Source organism: Arachis ipaensis, chromosome B1 (genome assembly GCF_059453495.1).
Source record: "Arachis ipaensis isolate K30076 ecotype BB chromosome B1, ASM5945349v1, whole genome shotgun sequence".
NCBI lineage: Eukaryota > Viridiplantae > Streptophyta > Magnoliopsida > Fabales > Fabaceae > Arachis > Arachis ipaensis.
This window is the reverse complement of record NC_142436.1, coordinates 130,984,044-131,009,444: the sequence shown is the minus strand read 5'-3', so window position 1 is coordinate 131,009,444 and position 25,401 is coordinate 130,984,044. Positions and strand designations below refer to the sequence as shown.

Sequence of the window (25,401 nt, the reverse complement as noted above, 5' to 3'; positions counted from 1 at the left end):
TCTGGGTTTAAAGTTATCTTCCTAAGAGTTTTAGAAAAAAATGACTTTTACCATTATTTTATTATTTTTATAATAAAATAATAATATTTAATATTTATTATTAAATATTTTTAATAATATTTTATTCATAATTTTCGAAAATTATATTTTGATCCCCAAAATTTTACAAAAGTTATATTTTGACCCTTTTAACTTTCATATTTATACTTTAGCCCCCTAAACTTTTAGTATTTATACTTTCTCCCCCAAAACATATTAATATTTACACTTTGACCCCAAAATGGATCAAAGCCCATGTTCTTCATGTTCTTGAGGACATTTAAAGTGTTATTCGTGTTATTCGTAAATTCTTCAAATTCTTTCTTCAATTCTAACCCGTTTTTCAATCTTTTCAGTAACTGATTTTTATCATAATTCAAATTAAATTAGCAGCTACTAAAACTCCATGATTTTTACTCGATTTCAACGCTAATTCATCCCCAATTTAAGGCCTAGGGTTCGGTTTTCTAGCTATACCCTAGAACATCATTCATAGCTTGAATATCATCAAATTTCATAAAATTTTTATCAAATTTTCAACAAGAATCACTCATATGAACAATCAATTTCAAGCATAACCAAACCATACAACAATTACACAACTCAAACACAATTAATCAAGATTAATTTCACCAAACTCTACCTTAGTTTGCTACCCCAAATCTCGGTTGCACCTAGTGAGCTTCCGAATTCACTTTTTCCTCCTAAATCCAATTAAGAACAACTTTAAACTTCAACAACTCCAACTGGCCAAACCTTAGCAGCAGGTTAGAAAGGATTTCTCATTTCAAACTTGCTGAAAATTTAAGTTTTTTTGGCCCACAAGTCAAGTTAAGCAAGAGATCTATGGAAGAACATCAAGAAAACACATGTTTATGCATGGTTCCTTGAAACCGAAGCAAAGAATGAGGGAGAGAAGCCATCTCACCTGATTTTGATCCAAGAAAAATCACATGATTTTGAAGAGGAAGAAGAGAGGATTACTTTAATCAGTTTGAAATTTTTATTTGAGTTTTAGTTTGGAAGAAATCAAGATTTGAAGATCAAAGTGTCATGAAGTTTCTCTCTTTTCTTTCTCTCTTATTTTTGGCCATTCAAGGAGGAAATGAACCATCTTGGAGTGTCTTGGGGGTGGGAAAAAAACGTGCTTGATGATGATTGGTTGATTAGGGAGGTTAGTAAAAAATATCTCAAGTGTATAATTACTAAAGTTAGATGTATTAGAACACACTTAACAACATATCTAGATATTAATATTTGAGCTACTAGTATAGATGACACTAGTAACATAATAATCATGAGAATAGAAGATATATGATGAGGCATTAGCATTGCTAAAGTCATCAGAGAGTATTGGTGTTAACCTGCACCAGTAGACTGTGAGCCCGGTTAAACTTATCTCCTGTTTTTAACTAAATCAAATCAAATAATATTCTAATATTATTCAAGCAACTCTAATATTAATATAATAATAATATTATATTATTATTTCTCTTCTCTCACGAATCGAGTCCTGCTCGTCAAACTGAGACTAACTATGGAAACCAGAAACTGAAATTCTTAACCAAAGTGGGTCAAAAACTAAGTTCTTCGCGACTGTGCCGTCAAACTTAACTCAGAAGAGGTTCTTGCTTAGTGATGACATAATGATGATGTAGATTGAGGTGCTTGATGATACAACAGAGGTGAGGTGCACGAATCAATAGAGCTTCTAACCTTAATCAAGGAGATTAGTGATTCATGCTAAACTTCAAAATAAAAAATAATGTATGAAAAACGGCCAAAAGGTCCTCAGTCAAAGTTTTTACGAACCTTTTATACTAAATTCTAAAACAAAACCTAAAAATCAAATTCAAATTAAAATCCAACGAAATCAAATCATATCTTCCACAACTAGTCTTCAACTCTCCTTGTGATTCAGATCTAAAACTTAGTGATTCAATCCTTCGGCATGAAATATGGGCTTTGAGTGATAAGTGATTTGCTTGTCGGCTTTTGGGCTTTGGGCGTGTGACATGCCTACTCATTGGCATGTTGCATGCCATCAATTTTCAAGTCCTGGGAGCAGCTCCTTATTGGGCGTGTTACACGCTAACTTTTAGCATTGGATGAGATTTCGAAGGCGTGTAGAAACGGCACGCTGTTGTTGATTAGCATGTGACACGCCACAAAATGCTCAATCCTAGAAGTTTTTACCCTGGTATGTGACACGCCCTCCTCTTGGCATGTTGCACGCCACCATGAAACTCCATCTGTGGATGCCTTTCTAGGGCATGTGCCACTCCCAACCTTAGCGTGTTGCACACCCATTTTGTGCCTTGAAGTGCCTTGAATTTGAGTCTCTAAAAGGCCCAGTGTGCCATGTCCTTGTAGTGGCATGTAGCACGCCAGTTTTTGGTTTGGTTATGGGAAGCTTGTCCTGGGTGTGTGGCACGCCCTCTTGTTGGTGTGTTGCGCGCCACTTTCAATATTAGTTCTGGGAGGCTCACTTTAGGTGTGTGGCATGCCCTCTTGCTGGCGTGTTGCATGCCACCTTCAATATTGGTCCTGAGAGACTCACCTTGGGCGTGTGGCATGCCCTCTTGCTGGCGTGTGCACGTCAGTTTCAACATTCAATACTGGGAAGCTTGTCAAAGGCATGTGGTACACCCTTGTCTTGACGTGTTGCACACCACCTTCAATCATCAATCTTGGGAGGTCTCCTTGGGCTTGTTGTACGCCATTATTCTGACGTGTTGCACGCTATGAATTTGTGAACTTTGGGGCCTCTGAAAAATTGGCCCAACATGCCACACCTTTGGACTGATGCGTGGCATGCCAACTTTCCTTGTTTCGACCATAAGGGCGTGTAGCGCGCTCATCACTCTTCTTCTTGGAGGTGTTTTTTTGTTGGCCCTCTTTGTTTATATTTTGCTTTTTTTTTTTTTTGCTATGATTTACTTATAATTATCAAGAAATCAAAACACTTAAAATATCAATTGAATAATATATAAAAACATATAATTATTAAATAAAAATTATCAATTCTGTCTAAGAAAAAAAAAGATAATACTTAATATGCTCATGCACCATCCATCAAACACATTGCTGGCTTGTGTTGCATGTAACAAACTGACAATGCTGTCTCAATGTGCAGTGCAAGTACTGTCTGATTGCCGCAGTCCCCATGCATGCATTGCATGATAAGTCAAAAAAATTTACTAACATGTTTCCAATGGCAAAAGTGTGTGCCAATAAACCCGCTTTTTATTTGTGACGCGGGAGAAAAGTGCGTGTTTTACTTTACTATATTATAAAAATAAAGAATGTATTACAAAATAAGAAATGTTAGTAGCTATCAAAATTTATTATTTTTGAGTATTATTTAATTATTAATTTATTTTTTTTAATTTATTTTTTTAGTTTAATAATTTAATAATATATTTTATTCTATATTTTTAAATATTAATGATTAACTAATAATAAAAAATAATAAATTTTAATATTTTTTAATATTTTTCTTATAAAATTATGAAAGAAGATTAAAAAAAATTGATGGTTAAATTTAGATACCAAAATTTGAAAATCAGATTTGTATTTATAATTTTTTATTTTTAAAAATAAAGAATCCAAGACTCATATTCGTATTTATAAAATTTTCTATTATTTTAAAATCACAAATTTGACCTTTTAATTTGTATACTAATAATATTCCATCATGAAACTTGACTTTCAAATTTCTTATCTATACATTAGAAAAAACACACTCAACTTACCTATAATAGGGGATAATACATTATATTTGTCCATTTCTAAAAAAATTAGCCACTAAAATTGCCATGGTGTCTCAAGGTTTTTAAAACTCTTTTACTAATTAGTAATATAAATTTAATTTTGACGCATTATCAGTGTAAAATAATTTTATACGTGTATCTAATTACATAACGTTACATCAGTAAAAATAACTATATTTTATATTGACTACGTGAATGGTCATTCAAAAAAACGAATATAATTGCACGATTGTATAAAATATTTTATACTATTAATGTATCAAAATTAAACTGTTAGTAATATTAGTTTAGTTATATATGTGTACTGATGTGTGTTAGTATATATAGTTCGTTATATTTTTTTGTCAATTTATTATATTATATATATGATAAAATAATATTTTAAAATTTATTTTGATCAAATTTTAATTTCCTTTATAATATTTGAAATATCTTAAATAAATTTAATATTATTCTACAATTAAATATGTACTTAACATGATTAGTTCATATATATAGTGAAAATATTATTAATTAAATATTTTTTAAAATATGTGTGAATATTTTAATATTGTGATTGTAGATGTAAAAGAAAAACGAATAATATTTATGTTATAAGTGTGAAGGATAATATTGTAATTGAAGATAAGAAAAGAGAGTAGTGTAATCAAGCAGTTAGTTAGTTAGAGATGTTTTCTTTACCCTATATATATATATATATATATATATATATATATATATATATATATATATATATATATATATATAACTGTTTTGGCACTAGAGAGCTAAGCTTATTAGTTCTCTTCATTTTGATCAATGCAATCTTAAGTAGTTCAGTCTTATATTCTCTTCACTCTTCTTTCTATGAGTTTTACTCTTTCTGCTAGTTGGAAGTTGCAACGTTTCTGATCTTGCTGCTCACGCTACTGTTTAAGAACTCGTTCAATAAGAAACTATGATTTTTTACTTGAGGAATAAGTATGTTGATAATGAGATCAATATAGTGACAATATATATGGATTGAAATTACTAAGTAATCACATTGTCATTATATATGTTATTACTAAAGGTGCTACGTATTTTATTTGGATTTAATGATTGAAAAGAAAATGTTTGAAGTGTTAAAAACGAAATTAAGACCATCTAAATGTTTTGGATTAAAAAAATATTTTATACTATATTATATGATAATTAAATATGGATTATAATGGTGTTTTGGAATCTGGATGTGAGGTCTAAACGTCTTTAATTGAAAATTTTAACTTATTTGTTGATATGGAAGTTTTTTTGACGTCTCCACCTAGACAATGATTAAAAGTAGTTGTAAAAGACTATGATACTTAAGTTACTAAGAGTTTAAGCAGATTTAAATCAGCTTAATGTGAGTTGGATTGAGAAAAATATATGAGTATTAGAATACTTATAAAGTTGCATATTGGATATGATTTAGTCATTCTTTGAAGATAATTTCATATGGTAGTGGGTAGTTATTTTCTTTCAAAATGGAAAGTGACCCCATGTCAGAGGTCGTTTTCACCTTAGTGTCATATCCATGTAGATGAGACCACACTATTTGGGCTAGTTGTCGTTGGGTCGAATTATAAATGATGGTCCTGTTTGAGGATGAATTTTACGGTGTAGAAAGAGGATTGGTTTCTACACCCGTAAATTTATATATGTTGGTTGAAAGAGAGTTTGACAAGTATCTCAAGAAGAGATAAATTCTGTGTTTATCGTATGCTGGTTTAGAAAAACTTTTTTATTGTACAAGTAAGGGTTAAGTACTTTTTTCGTTCCTAACATCTTGGGTTAAAATTAAAATCGTCCCCAACCTTTTTTCGTTATTAATATCATCCTCCACGTTTAAAAACGCTTTAAAATCATCCTTTCCCTAATTCTTGGACCAAAATACCCTTCATCATCATCATCCTCCTCCTCACCTTCCTCATCCCACCACCTCCACTGCCACCAACATTGCCGGCGAGAAGAAGAAGAGGAAGAAGAAGGCTTCGCCGTGAAAAAAACGACCCAGCGACAGCAGTGGCAACCCGCAACCCCTTCCTCCTTCGCATCACTTCTCTCTCTTTCTTCTCCGATGAACCAGCGGCGGTAGCACCTCCTTCGCATCGCTTCTCTCTCTCTCTCTCTCTCTTCTCCGATGAACCAGCAACCTAACGGCAGCAGCAACCCGTCCCTCCCTCTCTTCGCATCGCTTCTCTCTCTCTTCTCCGATGAACCAGCGGCGGCAACGCCTCCTTCACATTGCTTCTCTCTCTCTCTCTCTCTCCGATGAACCAGCGGCAGCAGCGACGACCCTGCAGCAGTAACGGCGGCCCTACAGCAGCAACCCATCTCTCCTTTCTTCGTATCGCTTTTCTCTCTTTCTCTTCTCTGATGAACTAGCGGTGATCCAACGATGACCTTGTAGTGCCAATGGCAACCCAGTGGCAGCGGCAACCCAGCGGCAGCCCCTCCTTTGTTATGGTGGTAGTGGATATGGTGGAGGTGGTGGGAGTGAGGAATGTGAGGAGAAGGATGACGGTGATGAAGGGTATTTTAGTCCAAAAATTTGAAAAAGGATTATTTTAAAGTGTTTTTAAACGTTGAAGATAATTTTAATAACAAAAAAAGGTCGGAGAGGATTTTGATTTTGACCCAAGACATTAGGGACGAAAAAAGTACTTAACCCTACAAGTAATTAAGTGAGTAATTATCCATATCGTGACTAATTGTAGTTAGTTAATTATGGACATTGGTATGAGTTGAATTTTTTTGCATTATTGTGTAAAAAGTAGCAAATTAGTTAGTGGATCAGCCTAAGTTGGTATAATCTTTACCCTAATTTTTACTCTTGTTCTATCACTCACTACAAAAAAGGAGGTTAAAATGGCATTTATAATACGGCGGTTCTTTAAAACTGTCATAATATTTAGATATTCCGGCGTTTTTTGTTTCTGCCATAATTAATTTTTGGATTTGTGGCGGTTTTGGTAATTCTGGCGGTTTTGAACCGCCGTTGGCATGTAGGTATAAAAGAAGAGTCCCTAAATTTCAGAAACCCTTAGTTGAAACCCTACGCGTGTGATGTTGTTGCTCTTGGATGGCCTATGCGACAATCTCCGATCCTATTCCGTTCTCCGACGATCTTCTTCGGTGACATCTCCTCCGGGATCTCCTTCGGCGACATCTCCTAAAGCTGCGATATCCTCCGGTGACGTCTCCTCCAGCTTCCTCTCCTTGTCGTCCTCTGTGTCTTCTCCGCCAAAATCGTCAACGCCTAATTCCTCTGCGACGATCCAGGTAAGCTTCCTTTCCTTCCTTCTTTCCTTCCTTTCCTCTTCTTTGCTTCCTCTGTGATGAGTCTCTCTTTTTAGGCCGTTTGCGAGGATTCATCGCGAGTGGAGAAGTCAGTTCCGCAGTTTGCACTGTTGACGACGTTCCTCCACAATTTGTGTTCTGCCGCTCTCGCTGCGCCGCCGCCGCCACCGCCGTTTCTCCATTCCTCTGCTTCATGCCTTTGCCGCCGTCCCTCACTCTTCCAAAGGTTATGTTAGGGATTGTATTTTCCATTTCGGTTTTCAGCCATGTGTAATATTAAAGTGTTAGGATTCTTGATGAATAATAACTTAATGAATAATAAACTAAACTAGGTTGATGAATGTAAACTGTAATTGCATTAGTTTAGAAATACATTTGTAATGTGCTGTTGCATTATTAAAATCTATCATTGAAGACTATTTTTGTAGACTTTATCCTATTTGTCAAAATGATTAGATCTAGCTTTTCAATGTTGATGGCTTGTTTATTTCTTCCTTTTCTTGTTTGTGTATGAAGATATGAAGGTGGCCACCATGCTTGTGGATCCTGCTGGATTGTCAAGCTTACTACCTCTGCCTTGAAAATTATGTCAGTTCTCAAACCTCAAATTAGTCTAACAATTAATAGCTTATTGTTCAAATGTTTAATTAAGAGAATGACACTTTTAATAAATTGATCATTTAAACCTCACTATTTCATTAAAGAATTTGAACTTTGATCCATCTCAGGGTGCTTCAAAGGGGGCTAATTTGAAAAGCTCTTACTGAACCTGGGGTTAAGCATGCGTTGATTGCAATACAAGTGCTTCAGCAGGTAGTGTGTATATATATATATATATATATATATATATATATATATGCTTCACCATGAAATTCTAAACATGCATCTCCAAATGGGGTTCTATATGACACTCCTCAAATTCGTGGATTAGATGGAGCATGCATCATTGATGCTGTCACTTGGATTTGTTTTTAAATTTTTGTTTCACATTTTGTTAGAATTGCACTTATGTCTTTTTGGAATATGTTACCAGTAATTTTTCGTGCCTAACTGCAGCCAATGAATGATTGTTTAACAAGATTCATAATTCAATTAGTCCTTCCGGATTTTAGATTCCATGATCTGTTCAATTTTAAGTAAAAGCATCAATGTTCATAGCATTGTCAAGCTTACCATCATTTTCAGATACCAAAATGATGCAGCACCTGTTTAATATAAAAAGAAGGTTTTGCACGCAGCTAGCGCACTCTTTTTATTTTGCTTATTCTTTATGGAAATTTGTTTGTAGTTTGGTTTTGGAAAAGAGGCTCACAAACAACCCTTTAATAATGTATTGTATAATTGTATGAGAATTCCTTAAAGAGATAAATCTTTGAAACATCACCTTCATTTGGCAGAGTATTGTAGTGTTTCCAAGTAGCCCCAATTTGAGATTTCAATAATGTAAATGAAGGTTGTTTCGCAACTAGCTAGTTGTAGCCTTTTATTTTCTACAGTAGAAACTACATATACATGGTACTCTAAATAATGTTGTGTTATAAGGAAGCAATCAGTGTCTGTCTTTTGGTTGATTGATTGTATGAATAATTGAATATGTTTTTTTTGTTATGGCTCCAAATTTTCTTTCACTTCGTTGTAAATTTTCTCCAGTTTGAGCTACTTATAATTGGTCACTAGTTTTGCCTGTTAAAACACAAGGAAAAGGGACAAGCAAAGCAAGTAGTTAGAATCTTAATTTAGGACTTCAAATTACGATTTTCAATAAATCAATTTTTTTTGTTCTTTTTACAATTAGTACTATATTATAGTTAGTACTAAGTATTATTGATATCTCAACATTTAGAGGATTAACCCTTTCTGAGACAGGAAGTTAGGGAACGTTGGGAATGTAAGATGCTAATAATCTCAGATTTTTTAGAGATATATTTGTTCAAGCATCCCTTCTCTGCTTTTAACACACCTCTCTCTCTCTCTCTCTTTCTCTCTCTCTCTCTCTCTCTCTATCTCTCAATATATACATTATGTGGTTTCTCTTTCTTGTTTTGGTTCTTTTTTAATTTTATTTTCTAGGGCACCTTGCATTTAATTATGGTGACTTGAAAAAAAGAGTTCTCGTTTAGTTTGTATTTGGATAAACTTATTTTGCTGTCAAAAGTCAAAACAATTATAGCTTCAATGTTCTAATTATATGACTAATTTTGTATTGATATCAGGTGCAAGCATTTGAAATTGAATTAAAATGGGTATGGAAGAATTCCTTAATCACATTTATCTTCAATTTTATAAAACTAATTGCTGCAGTTGTTTACATTCAAACTTTAACTAGTGTTTCATGGTTATGACTTGTTAACAGAGTTTCTGTGGAGCTGACAATTCTTCTACATTGACTATTAATCAAGGATTTCGCTAAGTAAGTAATTATATATATGTATGTAGGTATTTGGTTCTTGTTTTGTCTTCAGATGAGATGGTTGGTGATTGTTGTATCTTTTCTTTGGATGGTTATTACATTAAAGTTAAGGATCTTCTCTTGTATCATATATAAACTATGGTTTGATTATGCTATATCTTATTCCTTCCCTTGTGGCTTGAGAATAATATATTTGCTTTATTTATTTCCTTGACTCTTTTTACTTTATAGGAAAAAATTAATTTGCATATACACAACTACTTGAGAAGGAAAAATGCACAATATAAAAGTATATAGACTAGTTATGCCAAAAGTACTACTTTTAGGAAATTTGCATTGGTAGTATTTCATGCCTTTGCAACTAGTATTATGTATAAGAACAAAACTGAAGTTAATTGTGAATTCGTCTTTGGTTGAGATTGATATTGCTACCAACCACTTAATGAAATCTGAGATAATGTGTTGGTTAGTTTAGGTTGCTTAAGAGATTGGACTTTCCAGAAATGAAGTTCAGCTTATACTTATGGGCTATGAGGTATGTGAAATGCTATTTTTCTGCACCTCTTTACTATAAAAAGTTTGATTGCATACTTGCAAGACATGAAAATTGAAATAGCACACTGGATTTGCAAATATGCATTTAGTTCTTATATTCATGGATATGTTCCTGATTTTATTTTATATCTTGTTTAGAATACAGTAGAAGCTCCTGGTAATCTAGAGATTTTGCTTTAATTGAGAAGGAAAAGGTGTCGATGAAGGATAAGATTTCAATGTAGTACTCCAAGTTTATCATTATTTTACTTTAACTGACTAAGGTTTTTCTTTATTAATCCAGCCTCCTTGCTGCTCTGCTGGTGAAGGATCTTGTGTTTCAAATGGAGCATGCGAAGATTGCACAACGGTAATTGTACAAATAACCTGGAAGCCCAACTAGTTTAATTAATAAAATTCTTCCCATGCTTGTTTTAACATGTTCTTTTCATTTCTTTTGGTTTTCCATGGCAGGGATATCCTTAAATGGTGCAACGGAATTGTAGGTTTAGGTTTTTCTTTAAGAATTGGTTAGTGTTATTTTCTTTAAGAATTCTATTTTGTTGTCTGCTCTCAACTTTGTCATAGTTAATGTTCTTAACAGAACCAGAACTTAGTTAGTTGATTGATAGGCAAACTTCCAAGTAATTGCTTTTCCATTTGTTTGTAGAGATTCTTAGCACAATGAGAGCAGTCCAAGGTTCACTAATAGTAGCATCATGCATACAAATAATTTTGGGATTTAGTCAAATATGGGCCATTTGTTCCAGGTATGCTTTTTTTTATTTTGTTGAAATGTATGTTACACTTTTTGAAGTCAAAGAGAGAAACTTGGATTGGAGAATACGCCAAATAATTATTGTGCTTTCCTTTGCATTCAGGTTTTTCAGTCGACTTGGAATGGTTCCAGTAATTGCATTAGTTGGTTTTGAACTATTTGACAGAGGGTTCCTTGAGGTACATATAACACCAGCCCCACTTACTGCATTATTAATAGTGAAATTCACAATTATTTTCTCATCACTAATATGGTTTTAGTATACTATTCTGAATCTAAATCATTTGTGTTAGGTTGGGAGCTGGGTCGAAATTTCCATGCTAATACTGTTTATAGCCTTATCTCAGGTACAATTTAGGCAATAATGGATTAGGATTCTCTTATGTCTATCTTTCTTAAGGCATATTAATTTTGGCATGTTTCTTAGTATTATTGTATAATTAGGTAGCTGTTATTGTATAGGACAAGGGAATAACAAGACAAATCCCATCCAAAACCAAAAGAAGCACTCATGATTACGTAGGTCTAGTCAATATATAGCTGCAGGTATATACATCTTTTACATGAATTGAACCATCATTCATGCAGAATATATATAATCATCACCATTAAGACTTTTCAGTTTTCCCTACTCCCTACTTGGCACGCTAATAATGTCTTTACCTAATTTTTAATGATTTACTTTGGGCTTCAAATAATTCACATGCAATACGGATATGAAAGTGGGCTTGGGAATTTTTGAGAGAGGTCTATAAAAGAGAAGAGGCCCAATAATAAAAAATATAATGTAATATCTTTATTAAAATTGAAATATTTAACGCCAAAAGTTACCAAAATTTAACTATCTTCCTTTTTTTTAGCTGCCAACTTATCCTGCTAGCATGTTTCTTAGTAATGCTAATGGAACAGTTTCGCAATAGCATCAAGGTGAAAAATTGTGTACAAATCATTATAGCAACAATTTCTTCTTCCTTTTGTGGTTGTTGTTTGTAAAGTTTCAATAAAGAATCGTTCAATTGCTGCCATATTTCTTCATTTTATTTAAAGCATATACTTGCACTAAATTATTTGTCTAAAAGAAATGAATGAGAGACTATATATTTTAATTGCTGCCATATATTTATTTATTTAATTCAATTGCTTTCATATACTTACAGAAATTATATTTCTTCTACTTTCTTGTGAGAGAGACTATATTTGCATCACTCACTTCCCTAAAAATAAGAAAAATTACGTAGTGTGTTGTGTTCTTATTACTGTAAAATTTTTTAGCAAGCACTATTTTATTTGATAATTCTATTTTGTTCTTTTTAACAGGCACAAAAGGAAGAACTTCCAGAGCAAGTTTTGTGCTGCTTAAGATTGAACAAAATTGATTTTTTCTTGCATTTCTTGTGCTCATAATAATTATATTTTTGTTGTAGGAATTGGATCAGGAGAGTGAGATTCCATCACCAGAAGAGTTAGGAAGTAGATCTTCTGGAGCAAGCAACAAGGAAGCATGACCTTGCTTGATATGTTAAGACGTATATTAAAGATTATATGTTAAGACGTATTATTGAAAAATGTTACTTTGATAATTTGTTTTTGGATTATGACATTTCAATTATGACTTGGATTATGACTTTTGAATCATGTAAGAATTAATAAAAATCATCTTATGATGTTTGATTTATGGCTATGCCTTTTGGTTATTATGAGATTTTTAAGTGAGTTTCGAAAATATCACTTTAAATTGGTGGTTTCAATCTTACTTTAAAAAACATAAAATTGTCATCATAATTAAGTACAAACGGCAGTTAGAAACTCCCATTTTTAATGAAAACGATGCCATTATACGCTGGTAAAAACGGTGGTTAAAAATTGCCATTTTAAACGAAAATGATGTCATTATAACCTGGTAAAAATGGTGGTTATAATGGTAAAAACGGTGGTTAGAAACCGCCATTTTAAACAGAAAGGATGCCACAATATCCTGGTAAAAACGGCGGTTATAGCTGCCATTTTAACAATTCAAAAACCGCCATTTTATGCGGAAATAATGGCGGTTATAAACCGCCATTTTAACCCTAAAAAAACCGCCGTAATAACCAGAATGGCGCCTAGAATAACGGCGTTTCTTGGAGGCGCCATTTTTGGTAATAATGGTTCTAACCGCCGTAATTTTCAAAAATAACCGCCGTTTTAACCCTATTTTTTTGTAATGACTGTTATAATTATTACCAAAAACATTGTTATCAGAATTTTATATATATATTGCTGGCATCAAATTCAATTGAGAAAGTCATATCAAACAAAAAATTAAACAAAATAAAATAATATAGAAATATGGAATAATTAAATTAGCCTGACAGATTATGATTCACTTACAACATAAAAGAATAATAAGGTATATATATATATATATATATATATATATATATATATATATATATATTAAGAAAATATTAAAAATAAGATGCTACAATGATTATTTCTAAAAGTTGCATATCTTAGTTGAATATATTAATAATAATTTGTTATAAAAATTTATGATTATATATAGAGCAAGTTACTCAAATAAAATGTTTGAAAATTAATATTATCAGAATATAATTTTTAAACATTACAGATGTAAATATAACTATTATATTTTTATGGAAATCGCGAGAGGAGTATAGTGGATTCTGGATTACATGTAAACTGCTACAGGGTATAGCAGTTTACGTTGGGATGCGTGATGAGGAGAAACCGCTACATCCTGTAGCGGTTTCTGAATGAAGTTCGCAATGAAGAAATCGCGGCACTCCTATAGTGGTTTCTTCACAAATCGCACACCTAGAAAACCGTGTGAGGCTATAGCAGTTTCTGTTTGATTAGAAATGCCTATAAATACCAAGCAGGAGGTAATGGTGTAGTAGAAGATTGTCATTTTCACAAATTCATAAATGTATAGTGAGGAGAGTTTTTTAGTCCTAGTCCATTACTTTAAAAAAATTCAAAAAAGGAAAAGTTACGGCATTAAGTTTACTGATAGAGAACCGGTGAGTATTTTTATCCAGTCAACAGATACGTTGTCAGAGCTAAAAATGAGTATATTGCAGAAGGCGGGGTTGTGTGGGACAAAGTGGGTGAAGAAGTTGTTCTACAAGATTTCTATTGCGGTTGTTTCAACTGGTATGAACTATGAAACCTTTGTGATAGGGTCAGACGAAGATATGTAGGTTTTATTTCATTGTCGGCGAAGTTTTCCGGAAGTGAGAATACACGAGCAGTGTGCCAAGTTGGAAGATGGTGTCAACAGTTCTGGTACATCAGTGCCGAATCCTCAGTCGACTATGGTGGGGGGATGCTTCTACCTCGAAGCCTGTCGTTGCACTTACTTGTCTGTTGGCTGATCCTCCATTTGTTGCAGTTGGGATAGCTAGGACACCCGTATGATTCCGAATATTTTAGATGAGGGTGAATCGGATCAGGTTGAAAATGCGATGCAAGAGGATGATTCAGACGAAGAGCCTGCTCACATCATGGGGGATAGTGATGAGGATACTCTGTGTTGATTGTAAAGGATTATAGCATCCAGTCGTGGAGTTGAGTACAGGGTGATAGAGTAAGATCATCTCAAGTATCATGGGAGATGCAAGGAGTTCAGTAAATGTTGCACGTGGTTGATTCACATCACGCTTCGGCAATGAAAGAGTACTTGGGAGGTTAGATGGCACAACATGCCTCACACTTGCTTGGCTACATCGATTTCGAGCGATCACCGACAGTTTGATCATCATGTTATTTGTGCGAGGATCTTTCTGTTGGTTAGAGTCGATACAATGGTTATGATAAAGGTGTTGTAGGAAGCTACTGAAGCAACCTATGGATTCAGGCTTAGTTACAGGAAGGTCTGGATGGCGAAACAGAAGGCAGTTGCACAGATCTACGGAAATTGGGAAGAGTTGTATGCCGAGTTGCCCTATTGGATCCTTGGTGTGCAATCTGATGCATGAGCATCTTTCCTATCTTTTCCTAGTGAATTTGCATTTGAATTTGTAAGTTTAATCATGATTTAAATACTTTTTAGCCACTATGAATGCTACTTTGAATTGTATGCAATTTGATTTATTTCAAGTAGCATTTTGGACGAATTTGACAGAGTTTACGTGAAAAAATGGAGCCACCATAAACCCAAAGAGGTGGTGCCAAACTTGGAGATTCCAAGTTTGGCACTAGAAGCGCTATAATCTCCCATTTAATTCGGCCTCAGTAAAGCCAAACTTGAAATTTTTCAAGTTTGGCGCCATGATAAACCACTATTTTATGGTTTATCTTGTGCTCAATTGAGTAGATTTTATCAATCTTTCATACACTTGTTCATACAAAATGCATGTTTTACATTCTCCTTCTTGATTTTGTGCTATGATTGAAAACATGCTTCTTTGGCCTTATATTTGCTAATATTAATCTTCTCTTATTACCATTCGATGCTTTGATATGTGCGTTAAGTGATTTCAGAGATTACAAGGCAGGAATGACTCAGAGGATGGAAAGGAAGCATGCAAAAGTGGAAGGAATACAAGAAGTTGAAGGAATTGCTAAGCTGTCCAGCCTGACCTCCTCGCACTCAAACAGTCATAACTTGAGCTATAGAAGTCCAAATGATGCGGTTCCAGTTGCATTGGAAAGCTAATGTCTGGGGCTTCGATTTGATATATAATTTGCCATAGTGGCCGTACAGATAGATGACGCGAAGGCGTGCTCCACGCGGACGGGTCGCAGTGACGAAAATCAGCGTGACAGATTTCGTCCCCAGCGAATTCTGGGCTATTTCTGACCCAGTTCTCAGTCCAGAAAATACATATTAGAGGCTATAAAGTGGGAGAATGCATCCAAATATAATCATACTTTCATAATTCACACTTTTAGGTTTTAGATGTAGTTTTAGAGAGAGAGAGAGGTTCTCTCATTTCTCTTAGGATTTAGGATTAGGATTTCTCTTATTTTAGGATTGCTTCTACAATCACAGGTTCAAAGTTCCTTTAATTTATTTTCTACTTTTATTTATTCCAATGCTTTTACTTGTTAATGTTCCTAAATTGGCTTATGAACCTTTTCATGTTAAGATTTGAATATTCTATTTAATATTGTTTGAGATATTTCAGACTTATGATTGCTTTCTTTAATTTATGTATCCAAATTATTTTCATTCAAGTAGATTTTCTTCCCTTTTGGCTTTGGTTAATTAATTGGAGACACTTGAGTTATCAAACTCCTTGTTGATTGAAAATTGGAATTCTTTACTGATTGATTTGAATTCCAATAACTCTAGTCTTTTCTTAGGAATTGACTAGGACCTGAGGAATCAAATTGATTCATCCACTTAACTTACCTTCATAGTTAGAGGTTAACTAAAGTGGGAGTAGAATCCAATTCTCATCACACCTGATAAGAATAACTAGGATAAGACCTCAATTTCTCATACCTTGCCAAGAGATTTTATTATTATTAATTTATTTTTCTTGTCATTTAAATTACTTGTTCCCTATTTCAAAAACCCAAAAATATACTGTTTTACATAACCAATAATAAATCATACCTCCCTGCAATTCCTTGAAAAGACGACCCGAGGTTTGAATACTTCGGTTATAAATTTTATTGGGTTTTGTTACTTGTGACAACCAAACTTTTGTAAGAAAGGAATTCTTGTCGATCTAGAAGCTATACTTACAACGCGAATTTATTTGTGAAAATTCTAGATCGCGCGAGAATTTCGTTCTTCAAAATGGCGCCGTTGCCGGAGAGTTGCAACTGTGTGTCTTATTATTAGTTATTGTAAATATTTTCTTTTGCTTGTTTATTTCTTTTTATTTTTCACTTTTAATTTTTATTATTTACTATGAATTCTCACCCCTATCGCTTTGAGTTTGGTTCTAACAATGTTGTTGTAAGGAATGGAAACTATAATGAAAATAGGCATCAAGGTTTGAAAAATCAAAGATGGGAGGAGTCACAAGGATTTGATCAACCCTCTAGGCAACAACCCCCTCCAATGCGCGATAACCAGCAAGTCCCACCATATGCTTACGAACCACCTCCTCAACACAACTCTGGACCACCATACTCACAAGCACCTTACCACCAAACACCCCCATATGACCCTAACCCACATCCACCACACCAACCACCATATGAACCACACCCAGAACCACCACCTCAATATTCACCATCTCCATTGGATAACAACACACTCATCTCTAATATCATTGGTCTCACCTCTACACTCTAAAATCTTATATCCCGCATGGACCAACCCTCTACCTCCAATATTCAACCCTCAAGCTTCAGTGCGCTTCCTTTTCAACCACATAATAATCTTCCCATCCCATCACCACCCTCCATAGAAGAGCACCCACATCCATCAATCCAAGAGCAAGATGATCCCAGTTATGCTATTGATATGGAACAAGAAAGAAGGAATCATCTTCGTGAATCCATACTTCATAAGAAGCTAGAGGAGGCCCTACAGATGAAGGTAGTGGAGACCCTTGAAGTCGAAGGAGTGATTGAAGAATTAGTGAAGGAAGACAACAAGGAGGAGTCTGATTTTGTCATAGAGCAAGAGGAGGCTCAAAATGTGGAGATAGGAAAGACCCTTGAAGATGAAGGAATAGTTGAAATGAGTTATCATAGAAAGAAAATCATCAAGGATGAGTATGATTTTATACTATAACAACTGGACAAAGCAGTAATTATTGAAGAAGAAGAAGTGGTTGAAGATCTAGGAGATGCAGAACCTCCATGGGAAAGTCCAGTCATAGAACCTCCTTCAAAGATGTTTGAAATTGGTGTTGAGGAGGGTGTACAACCTCCAAGGCATATCATGGCTAAAGACTTTGAAGAGGTTGATCAAGAGATGGAGATTAAAGAAGAAGAAGCACAACCTCCCATGCCCTTGGTGAGTAATGAAGAAGATATTGAATTGGAAGAAAGCTACCAAGAGGAAGATGTTGAAATTGAAGAAGCTTGCATAGAGATGGAAGTTGTCAAAGAAGAGCCCAAGGGAGTGGAGCTTGAAATCACCTTGCCAAAACAATTGGAGACCTTTCCCCCAAAGACATTACCATCCAATACAACATTCAAGTGGGTAAAATACTTATCCTTAACCTTTGCTTTCTCACTTGAATATGGGCTACTTGAAACAGATGGTCAGCTTAGAGCTATTTGTGGCTTTAAGAGTAAGAGGGAGATGGTTAGTGGTTGGCAACACAATCCTAGGTTCATTGTGGTAGGAAGCTCACGGCTAAATTATCATGGTTGGAAGAATACTAAATTGTATGGGTCTAGGAAGCTGTTTGGATGCCTTAGTGAGAATTCAGATTGCTTACCACCCGGATGGAATCATGATGATCAACTTGAAGACGGGTGTAGAAACAAGATTTGGGATCCGAGAATATATGAGGATCGACTTTGGGAGCTCAAAGCTTGTGAAGAACTCCATCAAAGCTTGGAGAATCTACCTGGTATTGATAAAGCTTATTGGAAGTCCAAGCATTGGTGGAAGTTTCAGGATGAGTTCAAGCACAAGCCACCATGACAAGGAGCTCGCCAGATGTCCAACTTAAGGACTATAACTAAAAGTGCTAGGTGGGAGATAACCCACCATGGTATATTCTTTCCTTTTTTCCTAGTTTATTTTATTTTAATTTTATTAGTGTCGTTCATAATGTTTGCATTAGCATTTACATACTGTATTATGCATTTTGCATAAAAATAAATAAATAAATAAATAAATAAATAAATAAAAAGCACGCACACGACGCGGCAGCGTCGCTGACGCGTCCGCGTCACTTGTTCGTTATGAAGAAAAGAAAGTTGAACAGAAAGTCACGCGAAAGCGTGGCTGGAGGCGCGCCTTAGGCATAATCAAGCCCACGCGACCGCGTCAATGACGCGGCCGCGTCGTTTGCGAAATAGCCTCCCATCGCGTCCGCGTCACCCACGCGAACGCGTGGTCCTGCAAAATCGACGTAAAGAGGTATATGGCAGTAAGTTGTGATGGAGTAGGGCTGGGATGATGCTAGAAGCACAAGCCCTATCACGCAAACGCCTGCCCCATGCGTTCGCGTCGTTTTTCAAAATATAGCCATTCACGCGATCGCGTCAACCACGCGAACGCGTCACCCAAATTTTTTGGCAAAATGCATTTAAAACAGAGAGTTGTGCGAACGCGAGGCTGCACTCACGCCAATAGCACAAATCAAGTCACGCGTACGCGTCACCCACGCTTACGCGTCACTTGAAAATATCACAAAACACGCGAACGCGTGACCCACGTGTTCGCGTCGCCTGCGCCGCACAACTTATCCAGATCAGTGCCAATTATCTTATCTTTTCTTTTCTAATCCTAGTTTCTTCTATCTTTTCTTCTTTCTTCTTTCTTCTTTCTTTCTTACTTACTTCTTCTTCATCTCTTTAACCTCTCATCCCTGAGTGAGTAGCTAACTCAAATATTCGATTTTAGGATATAAGAGTCTTCGCACCGAGAAAATCTTTTGTGAATCTCGTTATCTCCACGGTTAAGGGCAGAATCACACCTTGGGGATTCACTTCCATTCTATTTTATTTAATTTATTTGCATACTTTCATCCATTGCATTTTAATTTTGCGCATATTTTTATTTTCTTTTCTAAATTTATTATTTTACCATTGGTGTTAAATTTTCTTATTCAACTGTTACATCTTTTCTTGAATTATTTTGGTGCTTAGTGACTTGCTTTACACTGTTAGGTAATATTTTATACTGTCTTTCATTATCTACTCTTCCCCTTTGTTGCAAATTTTTTGCAACATTGATATGCCATTTGCTTCCACTGTTTTCTCAATTGCATGTTGTAGCTACCATGTAATTGTGATCCTCATTATTTGGCATTAACCCAGCCATATTTTATTTGTTTTCTATTTTTATTCCTGGGTTACTTTTCTTCTTTTTCCTCTTCTTTCAGGATGGCCACCAAGGAAGGGAAACGAAAAAGCTATACATGGGCAATAAACAAGTTGCATCTGCAAATTGTTTGGAAAAAAATATCAGTTGGAGCCACCTATCCACCTGCACATCTCAGCATGCACCGAGGACGGTGCAATCTTTAAGTATGGGGAGGTTGATACCGATCTCCATGGGTTAGTTATTTTCTTCTCAACAGCAATGTCTTATTTTCTTTATTAGTTTATTGTTGCATCTGCATATTTGATTACATGTTTTCTTGATTTTACGCATTTAGTTACTACTTGGTTGAAGTAATATTTTCTTTTTCAAGAAATTTTTATAGTATTTCACTAATTTAAATTGAAAATTTTTTTTTGTTAAAACTTGTTTGAAGTTGTATTTGGAACATAGTTTAAAAAGCTAACAACACACAACCTGTGAGATTTTGAGCTTATTTATATGGTTACATTATTTAACCATAAATTTTTATTCTTGTGTGTTTTCTTCCTTGTAATCTTTGCTTTGTTCCATTCTATATGTCCACTATTTAGTGTATTTACATGCTTGCATATGATTGAGGCCATTACTTATTTAGCTCACTTATCCCAAATAAGCCTACCCTTTCAATCACCTTTGTTAGCCACTTTGAGCCTTTTAAATCCTATTTGTTCTATATTTTACCACATTACTAGCCTTAAGCGGAAAAACAATTAAATATCCCAATTGAATCTTTGGTTAGCTTAAGATAGAAATTGTGTGTTAATTAAGTATGGGAGAATTGTGGAACAAGGGTTAATAAGGGAATGTGTCGTGACAAAATAATGAGAATTTGGGTACCTACTCATGTGAAACTAAAAATAAAAAATAAAAAAATCCATGTGCATTGATAAGCTACGTTTATTTCCTTAGTTTTAATATATAAAAAAAATGAAAAAAAAAAGAGAAAAATCCAAAAATATTCAATAAATAAGTAAATAAATAAGGGGACAAAATTACTCCAATGCAAGGTTAAGTTAATAAAAAGATCAATGCATATGTGATAAAATTAAAATAAAGGTTGATGCATGAGTATGTAATGCAAAAGTGGGAATTTTGGGTAGCTAGGCATGAATTTAAAAGTATATAGAGTGTGTGTATAGGTGAGAGCTTCGGTTAATCAAAGATTCATATTATAACTCACTTGGCCATACATATATCCTCACCCTTACCTTAGCCCTATTACAACCTTGAAAAAACCTCATGAATTTTGCATTGGTACACTAAATTTTTGTTGATTGGATAGATGAAGAACAAAGTTTAGAAAGCATGACTAGAGAAGAGTAGAGTGATTAACCCTAGACACTTGAGAGATTAGAGTGATATACACTACCAGTGAGGGTTCAATGCTTGATTCTATGTTCCCTGCTTTTATGAGTTATCTTCTTACAAGTTTACTTGGTTTTACTGTATAATTTGAATTAGTGAAATCTGATTTATGTTTGTCTTGAAGAGCTTATTTACTTTTAACCAAGTAGGTAGAAACATTTTGCATGTAGTTGCATTCATATAGATAGGTTGCATTTCATACATTCTACCATTCCTCTTCACTCCCTTATAGCTTCTCTTGAGCTTAGCATGAGGACACGCTAATGTTTAAGTGTGAGGAGGTTGATAAACCACTATTTTATGGTTTATCTTGTGCTCAGTTGAGTGGATTTTATCAATCTTTCATACACTTGTTCATACAAAATGCATGTTTTACATTCTCCTTCCGGATTTTGTGCTATGATTGAAAATATGCTTCTTTGACCTTATATTTGCTAATATTAATCTTTTCTTATTACCATTCGATGCCTTGATATGTGCGTTAAGTGATTTAAGAGATTACAGGGCAGGAATGACTCAGAGGATGGAAAGGAAGCATGCAAAAGTGGAAGGAATACAAGAAGTTGAAGGAATTGCTAAGCTATCCAGCCTGACCTCCTCGCACTCAAACGGTCATAACTTGAGCTATAGAAGTCCAAATGATGCGGTTCCAGTTGAATTGGAAAGCTAACGTCTGGGGCTTCGATTTGATATATAATTTGCTATAGTGGCCGTACATTTAGGCGATGTGAACGCATGCTCCACGCGGACGCATCGCAGTGACGAAAATCAGCGTGGCAGATTTCGCCCCCAGCGAATTCTGGGCTGTTTCTGACCCAGTTCTCGGCCCAGAAAACACATATTAGAGGCTATAAAGTGGGAGAATGCATTCAAACATAATCATACTTTCATAATTCACACTTTTAGGTTTTAGATGTAGTTTTAGAGAGAGAGAGAGAGAGAGAGAGGTTCTCTCATTTCTCTTTGGATTTAGGATTAGGATTTCTCTTATTTTAGGATTGCTTCTACAATCACAGGTTCAAAGTTCCTTTAATTTATTTTCTACTTTTATTTATTCCAATGCTTTTACTTGTTAATGTTCCTAAATTGGCTTATGAACCTTTCATGTTAAGATTTGAATATTCTATTTAATATTGTTTGAGATATTTCAGACTTATGATTGCTTTCTTTAATTTATGTATCCAAATTATTTTTATTCAAGTAGATTTTCTTTTCTTTTGGCTTTGGTTAATTAATTGGAGACACTTGAGTTATCAAACTCCTTGTTGATTGAAAATTGGAATTCTTTGCTGATTGATTTGAATTCCAATAACTCTAGTCTTTTCTTAGGAATTGACTAGGACATGAGGAATCAAATTGATTCATTCACTTAACTTACCTTCATAGTTAGAGGTTAACTAAAGTGGGAGTAGAATCCAATTCTCATCACACCTGATAAGGATAACTAGGATAGGACCTCAATTTCTCATACCTTGCCAAGAGATTTTGTTATTATTAATTTATTTTTCTTGTCATTTAAATTACTTGTTCCCTATTTCAAAAACCCAAAAATATACTGTTTTACATAACCAATAATAAATCATACCTCCCTGCAATTCCTTGAGAAGACGATCCGAGGTTTGAATACTTCGGTTATAAATTTTATTGGGTTTTGTTACTTGTGACAACCAAACTTTTGTAAGAAAGGAATTCTTGTCGGTCTAGAAGCTATACTTACAACGCGAATTTATTTGTGAAAATTCTAGATCGCGCGAGAATTTCGTTAATCATGCCACACTCACGCGACTCAAGAATCACTACATCAAGTCAAACTTGGAATGTTCCAAGTTTGGCTTCATGATCACTCACCTCCAGGAATTTCATGGCGTTGAAGTGAAGTCAAACTTGGGAACATGATCACCGTAATTGCTAGATTTTATACGGGCATGGTGGCGCCAAACTTGGCCCAGTCCAAGTTTGGCACCACAACTAATCCTAAGGTGGTCCCTATTCGTCCAAGGAGCAGCACGAGATCAATTTTATTTATTTTGATTAAAATTTATTTTATTTTACAATAGAAAAAAGATATTATTTAGTTTTAGAAAATATATTTTACATTAATTAGGTTTAGATATAAAAGGGAAAAGATTCAGTCATTTGGGCTCTCTTCTCTTTTACACACTTTTACCGTTTTTAGAATCGTTGTTTTCTCTTTGAGCCATGAGCAACTAAACCTCCACTGTTAAGTTTACGAGATCTGTTTATTTCTATGGATTGAAATTATTGCTTTTCTATTTTAATTAATGTATTGATTCAATTTCAAGGATTACTTTCGTACTTAATTTTATGAATCTGGGTGGAGTGGAAGTATGTCCCTTATTCTAGATGCGTTCTTGTGACCCTTGGAAGAGGTCTCTCACCTGAACACAGCTTGAAAGTAAATTTTACCTAAATTACTAATTACATGAACTAATTGGGATATGTGACATATAATCCTGTTAGCTTTGGGTAATTAGGGTTTTTGTGGTACATAAACTAGAATTGAACTTAACCCTCTAAACAAAATCAAGTGTCAAAGGAATTGGCGGTTGATGAAAGTTAGAGGATACTAAAAAGGTTTAAGGAATTAGGGTTTAGTCACTTATAGTTTGCCATGAATTGAATCTTGCATGATTAAAATAGTTGATAAGAAATAGAAATCCGGAAGATAAACAACTCTGAAACCTTAAATATTTTCTCATACATTCTTCACATCAATTTACTGTTTGCCTTTAATTCTCTGAATTTACCGTTTAATGTTTTACAACACTAAAAAACTATTTCTGCTTGTCTAACTAAGTAAATCACTCAACCATTTTTGTTTAGTCTATCAATCCTCGTGGAATCGATCCTCACTCACCTAAGGTATTACTTGGTATGACTTGGTGCACTTGCCAGTTAGTTTGTGGACTTTATAAATTTTGCACCAAGTTTTTGGTGCCGTTGCTGGGGATTGACTGTGATTGATAACTATTAGTTGTTTGATTGCTTAGATTAGGCATTTTAGCTTTAATTTTATTTAATTCTGCCCTTTAATCTTTGAAATATTTAGCTACTATTTTTTCTTAATTTCTGAAATTAAATTTGATGTTGTTACCTGGTAAGGGTGGCAAATGGGCCTAAACCCGTTGGGCTGGCCCGTGTAACCCATCAAAAAAGGCGAGGTGGGCTGGAAAATTGGGACCGCCAAATAGCAAAAGCCCGCTTAACCCGCACCGCTTAAACCGCGGGCTTTGGCGGGGCGGGACGGGCTTCCCCGCCGAGCTTAGTTTTTTTTTGCAAGGGATATTTTTACAATTTTTTTTTGCCAAAACCCAACTTCCCCCAACCCAACTTACAAGAGAATGAAGATGAAAATTGAGTGTTTTGAATTATGTTTATTTTGTTTTAGAGACAATATTTATAATTATATTTTGAATTGTGTTTATTTTGCTTTGGAAACAATATTTATAATTATTTTTGGATGAAAACTTGGTTTATAATTATATTTATTAGATATTTATAATTACAAAGATTTTAATGTTTGTGAATATTAAAATTATAATTTGTTTATATTTTTAGAAATTATAATAGTTAAAAGTAAAAAACAGAAGAGATTTTTTTATACTTTTATATATATTATTTAATAGTTAAAAGTAAAAAAAAAGAGGATATTTGGCGGGCTGGGATTTTGGGACCGCCTCACTAGGCGGGGCGGGGCAGGGCGGGCCAGCCCGCCAAAGGGTGGGCTTCTGGCGGGGCGGGCTTCCCCGCTTGCCACCCCTATTACCTGGTTATTTTTATTTTAATTTTCCTATTCATTTTTTTTAAAAAAATTCAAAATTTGCACTCTAATTTTATTTATAATTTTCAAAAATTTTCTGCTTTAATTACTTAGTTGTTCTATTTTATTTCTTTTACACAGGTTATCTCACTGGGAATTCTCTGCACTCTGACGTAGAGATTCCCATTTTTCTTGTTTTCTGTTATTTATGAACAGGAACAAAGAACCTCTTATAGATTTTGATCCTAAAACTGAAAGGACTTTGAGGCGGCACTTGCAACAAGCTAGACTTTACAAGGCTAGTGAAAATCTTAGTGAGACCTTGATGAGGGAAATCGATTTCACACAAACTAACCGGCAAGTGTACCGGGTCGCATCAAGTAGTAAAACTCACAAAAGTGAGGTCGATCCCATAGGGATTGATGGATCAAGCAATTTTAGTTAGGTGATGAATTTAGTTAAGCAGAC

The 25,401-nt window shown here is 34.6% G+C and overlaps 1 protein-coding gene across 14 annotated transcripts; it reads left to right on the top strand.

Moving 5' to 3' along the window:
• Positions 1 to 6,857: 6,857 nt before the first annotated feature.
• Positions 6,858 to 12,509, top strand: LOC107634401 (nucleobase-ascorbate transporter 2). 14 transcript variants are annotated; one of them, XR_015902454.1, is made up of 15 exons: positions 6,858 to 7,094; positions 7,169 to 7,700; positions 7,841 to 7,925; positions 9,326 to 9,355; positions 9,466 to 9,522; positions 9,998 to 10,057; positions 10,361 to 10,426; positions 10,531 to 10,586; positions 10,727 to 10,826; positions 10,938 to 11,013; positions 11,128 to 11,181; positions 11,297 to 11,380; positions 11,695 to 11,761; positions 12,152 to 12,178; positions 12,259 to 12,509. XR_015902454.1 is itself a non-coding variant. In XM_016337932.3 (14 exons), exons 7-14 carry the CDS (start codon positions 10,026 to 10,028, stop codon positions 12,337 to 12,339), a joined length of 492 nt encoding a protein of 163 aa, XP_016193418.1. In that variant the 5' UTR covers positions 6,858 to 7,094; positions 7,169 to 7,338; positions 7,629 to 7,700; positions 7,841 to 7,925; positions 9,326 to 9,355; positions 9,466 to 9,522; positions 9,998 to 10,025; the 3' UTR covers positions 12,340 to 12,509. The 14 variants fall into 14 exon arrangements, 10 of the variants coding, with proteins under 10 accessions (XP_016193418.1, XP_088357881.1, XP_088357884.1 ...); XR_015902453.1 differs by having other exon boundaries at positions 12,152 to 12,174; positions 12,259 to 12,469; XR_015902455.1 differs by lacking the exon at positions 12,152 to 12,178.
• Positions 12,510 to 25,401: the final 12,892 nt, after the last annotated feature.

Bases quoted from the DNA above. Each gene is read 5' to 3' on its own strand.
- LOC107634401 (XM_016337932.3), top strand. From the start codon at position 10,026: ATGAAGTTCAGCTTATACTTATGGGCTATGAG. The intron at 10,058-10,360 runs GTATGTGAAATG...TTATTAATCCAG, and splicing joins TTATACTTATGGGCTATGAG to CCTCCTTGCTGCTCTGCTGG. The intron at 10,827-10,937 runs GTATGCTTTTTT...CTTTGCATTCAG, and splicing joins ATATGGGCCATTTGTTCCAG to GTTTTTCAGTCGACTTGGAA.